A 16,143-nucleotide genomic window follows, 5' to 3' on the forward strand; every position below is an offset into this window, starting at 1 on the left:
AATGTTAGCACAGCTTCCTTTAGCTAAGCAAGAAATAGGCATCTTCAAACCTTTTGTAAGTGAGCAGTCCCCTTTGTTCAGCTCAGTGAAAGAGTAAGTTGCTGTGTGCAGGATAGTGAGCTCTAAGCGCTTTAAGTTTAACACGCATCTCCAGATAGAAAAATTTGTGGGAATATCAAACCCCAAAATAAGTACTTTGCCTTTATGTGCTGATGAATGAATTTCATAATGCTAACATATAACTCATGCCCCAGTGCAATACAAACTCACATGGAGACGTAGCATGCAGAAGCCAGAGTGTGACTAAGGCTTGAAGTGGAATGCATTTGATGGCTTCTAGGGATTAGCAAGGCAGAAACAGGAAAGAATTGTGTCCAACAAAAAAGTGAAACATTTCCAACCTTCTATTATTCTATCCACCAGAAGAACCACCAATCTCCCCGCCCTCCCCCCCCCCCCCCCCGCGGAAATGGCTTTTTTAAGCAAAAACATATTTTGTGCAGATGTGCTTTTCTGCCCAAATGCTGATGGACCACTCGAATACAAGGATTACAGGGGTAAATAATTGCTCTCTGAAAGTACTATTGAAAAGTTTTCTGATCCAACAGCTATCAGGCCAATAAAGTGCTTTATGCAGAGTGTACATTTTCAGTGAGTTATAGCTTTGTTTTATGACCCAAAAGATGCTCATGGTATATTTCCCGATTTGATTCTAGCAACCTTCCGAAATGAATATGGTAAATATCCTAGCAGAATATTCCCAATAATTTTCCTCAAACAAAAGGGGTGAACAAGTTCTTTTTTAAATAAAGGACAGTCTGTCCTAATAGGAATCGTAAGACAGAACAGCCACAATAAAGATATCTTGCGGATTCTGTTTTCCTCTTAACTCTTTCTTAAAGGCTGTTTAATATAACCCACCCCAACTAAGGCAGAATAAAGGCAAGAGATACATGGTGTACAGATATATCCAAAAGAAGACATTCATTCCAATATAAAATGAATAGCATTGTATTAACGTTTATTTCTAATTACAAGAAACAGAATATCAGTCCCTTATTTGTACAAAAATACCTGAAAGATTACAATTAGGTTCACAAGCCAAAAAGCTATTTACAGTATGAAGCAAAGCATATTGAATAAAGGTTTTGTCTCTTAAGTTAATACCTTTTGCATTCCCTGAAACTTTAAACTTTATTCCATTTTACAGTCACTAAATCTTGCATTGTGACAATATAATTTACGATAAGCAAGTCTTGCCACTGGAAAGGTGCATTGATTGGTCAAACTGTCAGGTATTTAGTGCAGAAAAGATAAGACAAAACATCTAAACTGAGGCACGTGTTTCTTCAAGATTAATTAACAAATAAAAAGTTTTTTGTACTTTAACACCTATCGTAACATAACTTAACTAGTAACCTCATTACCAAAATGGTTTGGCATTTTCCTTCTCAACATATTCAAGATTGCTACATGAAGTATTTATTTAGAAAATAAAATCACAGGCAAAAAGATAAAAATTCAACAGGCTCCAAAACAACCCTGAGCATCCCCTTTACATTCATGTCATTTAAATACAAAAATAAGAGTCAAATGTCCTTCAGTCCTTGGTATTCTGAGCTGGCAGCCAGCTGAATCTGTTGGAAAACTAAGGTGGTATTGACTGTTTTCCAGCAGAAAGAAGACAAAGCAGTGATCTGCTTAAGTAAGATTGTTGCCACTTTGAAGGTGGTCACTTTCTCAAAACAGCTCACTTTAGCTGGGAAAAGTACAAAAGGCTAAGTCAACCATCTACATACAAAAATCATGATTCATAGTCAAACTTTTATTTTCAATTTAAATAAGATGCAAGGTTTTTTTTATAAATATGAAACACTGCAAATACTATCTGCCTACTGGGAAAAATGCATGGTTGTCACTAAGCTATGTAAACAGAAAAACTTAAAACTACAGCATAAATGGTCTTATTAAACTGGTAATGTAGTCAATACAAGTATCTTTTTTCTCCTAATAGGGGCCAAATAGAAGCATGCAAAGTGAAGTCAGACTTAAGTTAGCTTAATTTCAAGGTTTTAAAATACATTGTCTAGAAAGCAGGAACACTCATTTCACTATGTACAGTTAAAAAAAAAAAAAAACCAAACAAAAAAGGCTTCTACTAAAAACAAAATCAAGTTTCTTCATTTTTAATATCTAGACATTAAATGGAAAAAAAAATACTACATGTGTTCTGTAAACTAAAATACAGTGTTTCTATACCATTGACATAGTTATAAGCTGATATGGATGACTCAGGCAGGTTATGGTTTGTCTTAAGCTATTCTCAACACTACGTGAAGACCTAAAGGTGTAGGATTGGTTTTCCTTCCTTCTTTACCCTTTCAGATGGCTAGGATTTCAAACCCAGTGGCAAGTATTAGTAAGGATGAACTAGCCTGCGTAAATCATTTACCATCTTAAGAACACTCCGTTCTGCACTACGCTCTGCAAGTTCCCAGGATGGAATACTTCCCACTGTGGCTAACTGCATGAAGTACTGGGAAGTTAATTCAGTAACAGTTCCTGCACCAACCGCGTTGCTGAAAGAATGGTATTTGCAATTGGAGGATCAAGGTGGGACTCGTCTAACACTGATTTATCATCAGAAAGAGTTATTGTGTAAACATTAAATAATTGATTTAAACATTAACAATAAAGTAGTTCTGATGACAAACCAGCACCAGAGCAGGATACATACTTGTCTGCCATAGGTATCGGCGTGCTTTCGCGTGTATGACACAGAGATCACCAGTTACCGTGATGGATGATATTGCCGGCAGCTAGTTCACAATCAAATGTGCTTCCATTCCCAATATGTTCTTTCTCACCGTGTAAACTTTCATGGCCCTACAGAAAGCAGAAGGGGTACAGTTCTTTTTATGCCCTATTCCCCAGGAGAGCTTTCTGTCACTGTAGCTTTATTATATGGAAAGAGCTCTTTGAAACAGGCTGAAAATTCAAGGAGCTATAAAGCTAAAAACACTGTTTTGTTTTTTGTTTTGTTTTGTTTTTAATTATTTTGTCATACTGAGACTACCTGCAGAAGAATCTTCTCACAAAAAATGGTGGTTTCAAATGCAAGTGTAGTCATTCAGTCCTATTCTATTTAGTAACAGTAAGTTTCCTCAGGAAAACAGTCAAAAGGCTGTAAAAAACAAACCACCACTCCAGTAATAAAAATTTGTGCATAGAATCTAATACCGTCTTTGCATGACTGGATGCCACTAATATGCCATCAACATACTACAGCCATAATGCTACAAGTCAACAGTTTTAAGAGTACGTATATGGTGGTATGTTCTTTTAGAATTGTATCCTCATTGCTTCTTCAAAGACATCTGCAGATCATCGAACCTCAGGTCTCCAGAGAAGTTTTGAGACACACATGCGCACACACCCCCCCCCTTCTTGATTTTCTTCTAGATCCTTTTAGGCTGAAGCATTCCATACATTTTAGGGTGCAGATTAATACCCAACTCCTGCATGAATTCTAAAAGCCACATCAGCTCCTAATATAGGCTGCATACAATATCCGAAACAAAGTAGGAGTGCAAAAAAAGTGATCAATACAAAAAGTAAACACACTAGTCTTAATTGTCAAGATTATTCCAGGGCAAGAGTTCTTTTCAAAAATTTCTCTTCACACTTGTTCCTGTTAAGTGGCCCAGCCAAGACAGTTTCCAGTTTTGTTTCAAATTTACTCATGGTTTTACATACCCTCCCCCCATTTTTGGGATGCTGGGACACTCAGCAGCAATCACTCTTAGGTGTTAGACAAACCAGCAATCTTGGTCTGTTGGCACCTGTCGAATCCATCCCTTTCAGAGTCCCAAGGTGCATAATATTTTTATTTATTTTTACCAACTTACAAATCTGCCAATTCCCCAGTGTCAACGCTCTCTTACAATTACTCTTCTAGCAAATCCAGTCTTCAGCGAGAGTCAGATTTGAGGTCATAAGGCCACTCGGATGCAGTGGTGTTTGAGTTTGCAGGGCAAGACTCCTTTGTTTAGTTGATAGAATTCAACAAGCTGGATTAGATCACTGAATTTGGTGTTCCCATCATCCAGGCTGAAAAATATCTGTCCATCATCTTCACACTGGGGAAACAAAACGTCCTTTTCAAGTTAGACTGCACATGAAGAGATGCAAGAGGGCAAAACATAAAGAGTACAAGTGTGTGACGTAAGATAAATGATGGGCACTGCCCAAACAACCTAGTTCCCAGAGATCTTCATGAAACCATGCACAGCACTAGAAAAGAACGTACGTTAACCCAACTTGAAATGTTTTGTTTATGAAAGTGAAAGCTCGTGGGCAGAGTCACTGAAAGTTGTGGAGACAGCACTGGTCTTCATTACATAAAACAAAAATACCCCCAAAATACTTGTTGGCTGTTTGTAAAATTGGCAGGCGCAGCAAGAGAAGAGGGTTTGGACCAATGAAGAGGTCTACATGATCTTAAACTTCTGATGCTCTTTTCAATCAAGATAAAAATCAAATAGGTTCTCGACATCTCAGTGTAACGCTATTTTAAGCTCAATGTTACTGGATAACCTCCAGAATAAAACTTTTAAAAGTTTCCCTAAGTTACTCTATGTTTGCCTAAGTGATAGGGAGACAACTGCCGCTGTTGTTGCTGTCAGTCACAGAGAACAAGTTCTGTGCATTACTTCTATACCTAAGTGACTTACATTAGTTTTTCCAGGCAATGTTAACAAAGAATTTTAATCAGACATTTGACATTTCTAAAGAATACTTGCTAATGGAAACATCCCTGTTAATTACATCAGTACTTATTAAGAGGTCTCTTCAGATGTTGGCAAAGCTTTATGATTTAAAATTTCTTTTTTTGTGATCGGTATAAAAAATAATCTACTTACCGGCAAGATTTGAAAATGCTTTATTTTTTGATGATGGCACAGAGTAAGTACAAATGCCTTTGGATTGCTTTGGCTGTCCCGGAGAAGAAATAGTCTAGGAGAGAACATTTTTACGTACACACTGAATACCACAATCCATTTCTTCATAAATAATCAGAACTACTAAGTCATTTTGTGCTATTGCCTAACTCTTCTTTAGTTGCATTAACAGGCTATTCCATAACTGGCAATTTGCTTTCAGTTTTTATACCGTGGCTATGCAACACTAATAGATGAAGAAACAAGAAGTGAAAGATACATGACAGTAGTTCTTCCCCTATGAATGTATGCATGAGGCTTTTTTTAAGGGCCTCTCTAACTGAGCTTTCCATTACTGATATGTACTCTCATGAAGAAAATGTTCTCATTTAACTCCAAAGCAAATCTGGATTTCTGTAGATGGGAAAGTAATACATGAGAATCTGTTCCCACTCTCCAGTATCTTGCATTGGTTTACAGAAATCCAGCGTTAGCAAAATTACATTTAAGTTAAATGGCTGCAATTGCACAGAAATAGTTCAATATTTTCTTAAAACGACTTATCAGTTAAGTAGCATCCACATTATCAAGATGCCAGAAACACACACAGATTTCTCCTCTAAAACAGTCACAGTATTTTTCCCTCAGCATCACTGGAAAAGAATGTACTTTAGGAGTATAGCTAGCAACATCGTACACTATGTAACTGTCACTTTTAAGTTGACTCACAAAATTGAAGCCCTAACTCAAATGGTTAAACATACACTTAGGAGAGGAGAAAAAAATCTGGTCAAAAAATGTTTCCTCCCCTTGACATTTATGAACTAAGGAAGGAGAACCTCTCCATGCCACAGGAAACAAGAATATACCTTTGGCATAAGGCTCACAGCGCTAACCACAGCCCTACTGGATTTGTGAGATGGCCAAGCACAGTACTGTTTACCCTACAGGGCAGGCCTCAAGCCCTCTTAATTGCTAACCACTAAGCCAGGAACACACTTTTCCAAGGCTGAGTTGCAAGAACTGCTTGTAGTCTTATGAACCCAAAGGAACTTACTCCAGCTCCTCAGAACCGATTGAGAAATGTCAATACCACAAAAATGCACCATCATAACCCGGGTCAGTCCAATACTCAGAAACAGGCATGTCTTGCCACCACCGGAAACCATGCATGGTATTTGAACGTTCCTTTTTACCCCAGCAAGACCAGATGTGTGGAAGAGGGACCAAAGACTTTACACATTAGGATCCCTCTCAGGGAGAAAGATCTTACCTGCCCTGTGGTCACTGCAGTTCACGCAGGTACCTCTAAATTCTTTCATCTAGCCATTTCAGATTATGCCTGGTATCATAAGCTGGTGGCACAAAGCAAAGCTCAGCACAACTGATCCTGCAAGTGTTTACTCAACCTCTGGCAAGCAACAGGCTGTCCACACAAACAGTGACTATAAATATAGATGCATCCTCAATAGGTTCCAAAAACAGTCAAATGATAGCAGGATCAGCTGCATACATACACTGCTGAACATCTTACACGAGCCGTCAGAAGACCGTTAACTTTCTACCTTCTTTTGTTCAAGAACACACAGAGCAGGAAAACACAGGCAAGACTTTTCTATCCTGAAAACCACGATCCTTAGATCTCAGAGCACATAGGTAACAAGGTTCTTTTGCCACTACTGACTGACCACATTACAGCCAAACTAATCAATCTTCACCCTCCACAGTGAGTAAGCTGGCTAGGCACAAATTTAACACCACCTCAAAGGCATTAACACATTTATGAAAACCCCAAGAAGGATGGGCCACTAGATTCCTAAGGCAACAAGTCAAAATGAGCCCAAGATTGTAAAGAAGATCTGTAGTGTGACAGAACGAGAAACCCAAAAAGGCAGCAGTGCTCCTTTGCTTTCTCTGCCTCTTTTCTGTTTGACCTGCTAAGCTAAAACCTTTTCTCATATGACTCTCAATAGCCTTAGCCCAGCAAAAAACCCAAAACAATAAAAAAACACTGCTTGATGAATATGTACATGCATTAGCAATTTCTATTTCTCTGATGTATTTCATTCTTCACCAAGATCAGTGATGCTCCTGAATCAGGAAATGCCGAAGAAAGGTTTGAACTTGACTGTCTCCTGAGAAGCCAACATGGAAGTGTCTACCTTAACCCTGACAGCAGCGAGCTTAGTGAACTGACGGCAACCATGCTCTTCCCATCCTACAAATAAAGAACTGCTGAATGCAATTTAAGCAACTTCCCCACAATAACCATAACTACATATAAATAAGGGAAACAGAGATGCTCAGAAGATACTTAAATCTCAACTACAGACATTTTAGAGAGCGCTGGGACAGGTACTTTAATTTCTTTGCTCTAGAACAGAAATAAATAGTGAGACATCATTAACTGCTCCGATTCAAGCAGAAGAGCACAAATGGCTCATTACAAATTTGTGGGCAAATGGCTAGGTACAGCTTTGCCTGAAAAATGTCCTCAATGCAGATTACAGGAATTAATTATTTTCAAATTCTACCAATCTCTAAAACTTGATTGACTCTGTTGGAAAAAAGGAAAAAGTTTCAGTGTATTCTTAATACTTTATTTTTCAAATTAAGAGTTAGAACCCACTCGTACGAACACGTACTCTGTCTTTTTGAAATCCGAGCAGGTTATAATGGGACTACTCAAGAATCAGGTTACTCAGAAGTGCTCACAAACCTGTAAACCCTTACAGCAGAAGTCGTGCTCTCGTCTATAACGCTTACCATCAGATCATAAATACTAAGCAATGGAAATACCTACCCATCTACAAGCCCTTGTTGCTTAATAATCCTGTGAGATTCTTCTCTAGAGATTCTGCCGTGAAACCAGTGCTGTGTCCTATGGATAACTGGAGGCGAGAGGGAAAAGAGGGAAAGACAGGATGGTTAAAAACAGTAACACGTGCAACAGTTTTTTCCACACACTAATTATTTAAACATTTTAAAAGTGGGTATAGTTTTGTTACAGAATATAAAATATCTTTCATCAGTCAATATAAAAAATGAATCAACATGAAAAAAAAGCACCAGCTGTTGCATCTACTTAATATACCAAGTAGACAGGCATTATCTCCATGTATTTGCTGATTTGCAGATGTATGATTAGGTTAACGAGAGAGATCTCTTACAATACTGCCTTTTCATAGTTTCTTGAAAATGTTGGCACTAAACAATTCTTAGAATTTAATGTATGAGCTAACAAGTTAAAACCAAGTCCCTTTAACTCCCAAATAATGAAAAGCACTTTGCCTTGTGCTTTCAAGGGTGGAGTTACCCCCAAATATTTTATGTTTATTGTTTTATTGTTTTTCAAATGGTATTTTTAAATTCTGTTCAACAGAATAGAAACACAGAGTAGAAACAGAGAACAGCTGTTTTTCCTCTAAGAAGTCCAGGATATTAATATGCAATTTCCTATTATTTTAATAAACTTACAATCTCAAAGAGATGTTCAGGACTCACATTACAGGCATCCATATTTTACATTATTTAGTTATGGAATGAATGCTATTTTAAAGAGTCTCATTTTTACTCTTTAAAGATTAAGAGATCACTCTGACTTTCCTTGTCTAAAATGAAGAATTGACTTCTGGATCGTTTTAAATGGAAACATTTATGGAGTCTCAATTTTCATAAAAACTGAGTTTCAAAAGATTAAAATTGAAGAAGAGCTTGAGCGCGCCTTCAAAGGAAAACAAGTTCCTTCTACTATGTCTGTACGGATAAGCACGTTAATGACACAGAAGCTACTGATAAACATAAACATAGTATTTGACATCGAGGCATTAATACTACATGACTGCACTCTTATCTCTGTCTCTATATGAAATATAACTTTTATTTACCCACAGAGGCCTCTTATACTATGCTTACAAAACGGCAGAATTTACCTGTACTCAGTGTGGAAGGATGGAGTGGACTTTGGCTACCCAAGATGTTCATTCTTGTGCTACGTTTCTATAGAGAAAATGAATTACCGTTAAATCCACACTAAAGCCTCAACAGAAGAGAACTAGTGCACATGCAATACAGATTTAATTTACAGGAAACTGGGGGCTGGGCAAGTTTAATGCAAGGATGAGAAAAAGAAATGCAACTTTGAAGGGGGCTAATCTACAAGCAGCAGCTCATTTCAGTTGGCTTAAAACACAAGCCAGATGTTAATGATGAAAGCTCAGTATCTAAAAAAAAAAAAAAAGAAAAAAAAAGAAAAATAAAGAAAAAAATGACAGAAAAAAGAAAAGTCTGATATGTTTCTGCTCAGGCAAAACACCAGGCACTCAGTAAATCAAGCAGTATTTCCCTCCCGTACATAAAGCACCAGCTAGTGCTTCAGTAATGACTCCTATTCCCTAAGAGACGAGCATGTGGGAAAACTTGTACTGCAGCTGTCTGTCCACAAGACACTATAAACAAGTTACATCAGTTTTCATTGCAAGAGGTCCTGCCTCTTGTATATTCTGCAATTAAACTTACTGGGAGCAAGCCATTAGTCAGAGCCCCAGCCTCTTCCATGTGGGGAAGCATTTAATTTGACATATTCCTCCTCAGAGACTGGTTTTGCAAACTGGCAGTAAAGTTCTGGTGGGTCTGCTTTCCCCCTCAACTTTCCTCTGGACACTAGGGGGACAGAGAAGCAGTGGTAGAAGGTTGTTGTGAATGTGACAGTTTTGCTAAAGATGGATATTGACTTTCAGATCTGCATGCTTGCAGTGTGATTGCTTCAGGTCGGAGCTAAGCTATACTGTGACCAGCACTGCACTAACATCATAGCACACTCTGTGTTTTGGCTCTCAACAGACACTTACTAATTACAAAAATAGAAAAGAAGAGAAGATAGCTACCCTCCAAGCATGTCCTTCTTCCAAGGCAGCACTCTGTGCTTCAGCAGGATTTTCAATAACTCTTCCTATTTGCCCCGAAAAATCCATTGCTACTAGTGAGTTTTCAGATACACTTCTCTGAAAAGGAATTTTCACTTGTTTCAAAAAACAGGGAAAGAAAAAACCAGCTTGAGAGTTTCATTTCAAAATATTTTGGTTTCAGAAGACTGTCCAAAGTTATCCTTCAACAGCACAGAAAATACGTCTTATTTTTTTCCCCCTTCCAAAAGATTTGCAGACACAAAAATAGATGGCTTTTCTTTTTAGGGCGTAGGGGAGGGAGAGGATTCAAAGGCTGAGAATAAAATCTGTATTGCTCAAATTGCCCACTTGCCCTATTACTATACTCCAGTCATTTTCAGGGCCAGTTGGGATCCAAATATAGGATCTTCACTTCTAGATAGCTAACAGTCAGCTCTTGGCCCAACATATTTTAAGAGATTTACGTCTTAGTTTTGCCAGACCTAAGCTGGCTTCTGCAGAGACAGCCAGATGTCTCTGTACTGTACATCTCAAAGTGCCTGACGTAGCCAAGATTTTTCAATCATGTGGATCATGTAAGCCTAAGATAATGGAGAGCCAACCACGTAAACTGTGCTCAAGTGAAACGTGAACTTTACATTGATTTGCTACACAATGCCGAATTCACATTCCTTAGCGTAAAATTTTCCACTTTTAAAATGCAAAAGCAAATGTATCTTTTCCAACATCATACGTTAATGAGGTAAAGTTCATTACTTACTACTGGAGTGGAAAAGTGTGGAAGCATGGCTTTTCTCTGCTGGGGAATTCTGTAATTCTGATACAGTAGCATTCCATACTGCCAACAGAAACGCAAGGACATTATTATTCAAAGGTATACCCTAGGAAAAACACTGCAGTGATTTCATAACACCACTTACACTGGAGCCCGGTGCCGCCAGTTTATTATTTTCATGATCAGAAGCTGTCCCAAAGCAATCTGCGTTAAGTAATAGTGACTGGCAGGTGGCAATCCAGCAGTAAATACGCACGACAAGTTTTATTTAAAAGACAGCACTTTTACAAGCCTGAGCGAACTATACAGGTAATTTCTGCCACTCTCAGCTATCACCATGTTTTCCTTGCAGAATACGAGCTTCCACTTGCAGTCAGAACACACATATTAACTCCCCCTCTTTTTACCCTCTAGTAATGTGAACTTAAAAAAAAATTCTGCGTAAGAAGTTCTGTACAAGATAATATAAAGATGAAGTAGGTTTTCATAATGATATAAAATACGAACCTTTCTAATTCACTAGCTATTTTAATAAATTTCAGCAGGAAATAACACTTTTGGTACTTTTCTCATCCTTATAAAAATAAGGTGATTGAATTCCAGTCACGCTCCTTGTTGAACGTGATAAATTTTAGCAACGCTAGTAGCTGGGATGGTAGGAAAATACCTACTCAGTGGCTTCCCTGGAGGCACAGTGCTGAAGTATAGCAACATTGCTTACTGAATGTTCTCACTGAAGTGGTATATATAATTTTGTAAACAGGGTAGTATACGACTATGGAAAGCTAAATCAGTAAGTAAATAAAAAGGAGGGTCATGGCCACAGCCTTGGGGCACAGCCTTAATTTTCCCTGACTATACACCTTTAATCATCTTTCAGTGTTCCTTAAAAACAAACCCTTTTCTTTTCTCCTAGTGTTAACTGCCTGAGGGTGAATGTTATATGCCAGTATACAGAAATTACTGCCATACAGTACCGTGGCTGCCACGGGTCACACTGCAAAGAAAGATTCCTCTGAAACGTCACAGCAAGATGCATGTCTATGGTAAGAATAGCTAATTCTGTACACTGTGAAGGTTTTTCCTTGCCGTTCAGGAACATTAGTGCCTTGACCAGTGTAACTAATTTCTTCAGAACAAGTGGTATCTTCAAGGCACAATTCACTACAATTATCTGATCCTCTGTTTAGGCGCTTTCCCCACAATGAAAAATTCTGTGTAAATAGGGAAAGTAAAGGACAGCTGAGAAGAAGCACTTGGAATTGCCTGCGGACTAAAACTCTTACCATAATTGTTAGTGTGTATTAAACACGAGTCAAGTCAAGTCAAGTAACGGGAGAGCGGATTATGATAGCCAACAGAGGTATCAGCTCCACAGAAATCAAATATGCATGTTGTAACTGGGATTGCTTCTTGCATCCTGGCCCATGCTATGGCTAGTGCACCTGTTTTTGTAACAACTTAAAATAGGAATTTCTATACTGCAACACAGAATCTCTTACAATTAACAAATGAGACAATATTTGGAGAGCATTCAAAGAGATGTGCTCTGGTTTGGAAGGTGACCACATAATGCAGATGGAGAACAGGCATTGCGTTTTCATACCCGCAGGCCTAGGAGTCTGATTTGCTTTCCCTACACTTACAGGGTTTTGCATGATGGACAGTCTTCACAAGGAGAGGAACAGGTAATTGTAGCAAACATTTGTCATGTTCTCTGTTTCAAAGAGCACAAAATAGTCAACTTTCTCCTCAGCTCCTTCCATGCTGATTTTGTTTCAAAAACACTCTGAAGCCTCCTACCATATTATCAAGAAATCTCATTGTTTGCTCTCAGATATGAGTAACTTTCACCCAGAGATAGGGTTGCTTATTTTTCTTACTTTTTTTAATAGAACCTTCAGAAAACTGAAAAAATGGCAAAGGCTCTAGATAGCACTCTGTTCTAGTTAAGATAATCACTTACCATTATCAGAACATTTTCTTTAGCGTTATGATAACTTGCAAATACCTTGTTAAGCAGTTTTTTGATTCATCCACATATCATAAATTTGGCTCCAGAACTAAAATTATACTTGATTCATATGTAGAAGGAATTGAGCTCAGTCCTGTGCTTAAAAGCTTAGGAGGGACAGGTCTACCTGGCATTTCGCTCTTACCTGTATCATTTTGGAGGCAGATGATGTTTAAGAACATATAGGTATTTTCTCACGAACAAAATAACGAATGCAACTTAACTGTTGGTGTAGGTCTATTCACATAGAAGAGATTAGGTACCTTGAGGAGTCGAAAGGCAGTCATCCAGCACGTCCTGCTTTGCTCATCTTCAGCACACAACAACCTCAGTTCCTTAGTTTCATTTCTCACCCTGTTGGGCTATAAAGTATTAGAGGGAAGTCAGCTACATTCAGTAGAAAACCAACACCACTGTGAGTTTACTGCAGAGTAAAGGCAGGTACAGTATTAGTCTAAGAACTGGCCAGAAAAAGCTCACACCACCCTGAATTAAAGCTCGGGAGAAGCTGAGCATGCTTTGAAAGAAATCACTTTCTCAGCTGGGTCCAGTAAGATAAATGTGAGTGCCTGCTTGGAAATACCCTGAAGTTCTGGCAGTTTATAGGAACAAGGTACTCAGGCCATGCTAGCACCAGAACCAAGGCGTGCGGGGTTTTTTTTTTTTAGAATTGTGAGAACTTATAAGCCCCCATTTCGAGATGAAGAACCAAAGTTTCTGTAACTGAAGGTTACTGAAAGTCTGTTTCCATCAGATCAGGATCTGTCCCGCAGCTGGTCTCTACTCTCTGAGGCAAACCCATGTTGTCTAGCTCTGGAACAGCTGCTAGGAAGGAGGCTACTTCACCGCTGTCAATAAAACCAGCTCCCAGCCTTACTTTCTTCTCAGAAAATTACATGGAGCTTTGAAATACTTTCCAAACCTATCAATCAGCACAACAGTTTTCAGAATCCTCAAAGGCAACTGCTTATTCTTATTTCCATTTTCCAAGACAATCTTCTTCTTTAAACAAATGCAAACCTCTGGCCCACAATAATGGTACAATTATACCCGATCAGAGCTTGATCCTTTGCTGCTATATAGTTTTGGTGCTCGCTGTCCAGAGAAACTTTCCTATTCAATTAGAGTACTTGGAAAAAGAATTTCATCTGTGAGGTGAACCAAGGCCACCTCACAGGCACACCATGCTTCAGCACTGAGCTGATCTTGCACAAACATTTCCCAAGCCAAAGGAGCACCAGATAAAGTGCTAAAAGTGTCACATAAAACGATGGCAAGATTCACAGGACATGCTTGCCAAATGAAAGACGTTAAAGATCAAGTCCTCACGACAGAAATGCTTGCAGAGTTTTACATACAAATCCCATTTAGCTGGGGGTTGGGGAGACTCTGAGCTACCAACACCATCTTGAACTTTGCAAGAACTTAAGGAGAAAAATTACCTTTATACAAAATCCATACTCTGCAGGTGCATTGTACAACTTCTTGCCTGCTATCAACGAGAAGATATTGCTGTCTTCTAGGTCAGCCAACAATTGCAAATGCCTTGGCTCCTGGGGAAATAATGTGTTTTATCACAGGTAAGTGTAAGATTTTGGAAGATCAAGACCAACCTCCAACAGAGGGCAGTGTACGAACACTGTGCTCCTCTCTCAGGCAGCTTGATGTGGACATGGCTTGTCACCTTTTAAATACCAGCCTGCTAGCAGAAGGTGCTTTGTACAAGAAGCTGACAAAATACTTATTCAGACACACCACATGAAAAATGGCATAGCCTATTACATTGCTCCTGAGAAATCTGAAAGTTAGATAATATAAAATATTGTTTAAGGTATCATTTAAACTAAATTCATGAACCATGTGCTTGGAGAGCATGATTTCTCTTGCTAACCTTGTTAGCACGACTTCAGTAGCCACAACTATGTTGTCCGGCTAGTTTGGTTTTATTATATAACAATGCTATATAGCTATTTTCATGCATTGAGAGCCCACGGCTTGATTGTCGTTTGATCATGGCTTGCTTATCCTTTTCTATGCAATAAAAAAAGGGAACACTGTGTGCAGATATTTAAAAACCAGCAAAAAATACCCACTGTAAAAGCAGAAAATGCTTTCACATGCTAGTACTGTGCAACTTCTCTTTTAATCTTACCTTTGAAGTTCCTTTTGTAGAACAATAAAGTCCTGATCTCCTCAAACACACATACAGTTTCTTCCATGATTTCCTACCCAGCTCTTTCACATGCAAGAAACCTTGAATTTCAGGGCAGCTACTGGAGTTTAAAAAGTTCTGTTGGAGAGGAAAATGTAAATGAGGATTATATGCTATGGATGGATCATAAAATTGTCACTGTATTTGCAGAACAGAGAAGCAAACGGCAAATCACTTGCTGACTTGGGGTGCAGTTTCACATTATGCTTAAACTGACCTAGCTGTTTAAACTGATTTACGACCAAAATGGATATTCCTGGTCCTCCTGTTACATCTACTTGGCTAACTCCTCCTGCCACTGACATTTTCCTGTTTTCTGTGTCAGTACTTAAATCTCCAAAAGGCTAACCATTTCTCTGTATCCCCATTCTTCTTGCACTTGGCCTGAAGGGACACAAAGTAAGCTTATTAATTCTTAAGAGAAAATAATACCTTGTCACAACAATTCTGCCAACTAGTCTAACTTGGAAACATTGGCCAAAATCTGCAACTTTATCCTGAAGTTTTGGAATGGGATCAGCCTATTTCAGGATTTCCCACATTAAAGTCTTATATAGCACAAGTACCTGTCCCAAGAGAAGAGGTATGACAAAATACTTAATTCAGAATGAAACGTAGAGCAGTCAGATAAATGTCAGCAATTATACTAGACTTCAAGATCCAGAAGTATTTAAGTTCTTGGCATAATTAGAGGGACCACATATGGAATCATTTGATTTGCAATACATCAAAGGAAGCAAGTATTAACTATGGTTAGCGAACTCACGAATTGCTCCCTCATTACAATGGGCCAGATTTTTAAATGACAAGGGCTTGCTCAGTAAGTTAAATGCCAAACTCCTAATAAATTCAGTAGTAGGAAGAAAAATGCGTAAACCTGGCTGGCCTAGATGCCTCTGCAATTCTTGAAAGTTGTGTTTTGGTGTTATTTGGTGGACAATGCCCACAGGAAACAAAACAAAAAATCAGAGCCCTGTGTCAGAATTCTTAGTTGCATTAAAACCTGATTTTTTTTCCAGTCTTCCTCCCCATCTCATCTAACAGAATGGAAAAGAACAGTCAATTTTTATGCTATTTGCACTACGAACCCACTTCTCAACTGTGAAAGGGAAGGACCAAAAGGAGAATATATTCTCTCTATCCAGCTCGATAAACTAAAAGTAAACTAAGATGCAAGCTTTTTTGCATATCTGAGCTAGGCTGACAATAGCGAAAACAGATCCCGCTGTTTCTAATGCTGTTGTTAAGACTAAAAATACTAGCTCTTAATAAAGTATATGATATTGTGAGATGAT

General features: G+C 38.5%; 1 protein-coding gene across 2 annotated transcripts in view; it reads right to left on the bottom strand.

Annotated features, from left to right (window-relative positions):
• Positions 1-1,006: 1,006 nt before the first annotated feature.
• The window catches only part of GRB10 (growth factor receptor bound protein 10), a 114,009-nt gene continuing 98,872 nt past the window's right edge, over positions 1,007-16,143 (bottom strand). Inside the window, exons 8-16 of one of the 2 annotated variants that reach the window (XM_009282901.2) lie at positions 14,789-14,926; positions 14,079-14,189; positions 12,900-12,998; positions 10,608-10,685; positions 9,827-9,943; positions 8,873-8,939; positions 7,744-7,831; positions 4,923-5,016; positions 1,007-4,139 (exon numbers count right to left, since the gene is read on the bottom strand). In XM_009282901.2, coding sequence (XP_009281176.1) covers positions 3,993-4,139; positions 4,923-5,016; positions 7,744-7,831; positions 8,873-8,939; positions 9,827-9,943; positions 10,608-10,685; positions 12,900-12,998; positions 14,079-14,189; positions 14,789-14,926 — 939 coding nt within the window. In that variant the 3' untranslated portion in view covers positions 1,007-3,992. The remainder of the gene's footprint in view (positions 4,140-4,922; positions 5,017-7,743; positions 7,832-8,872; positions 8,940-9,826; positions 9,944-10,607; positions 10,686-12,899; positions 12,999-14,078; positions 14,190-14,788; positions 14,927-16,143) is intronic. The other variant, XM_009282902.2, reaches the window with a different exon arrangement.

This window comes from Aptenodytes forsteri, unplaced genomic scaffold, assembly GCF_000699145.1.
Source record: "Aptenodytes forsteri isolate BGI_AS27 unplaced genomic scaffold, ASM69914v1 Scaffold150, whole genome shotgun sequence".
Lineage (NCBI taxonomy): Eukaryota > Metazoa > Chordata > Aves > Sphenisciformes > Spheniscidae > Aptenodytes > Aptenodytes forsteri.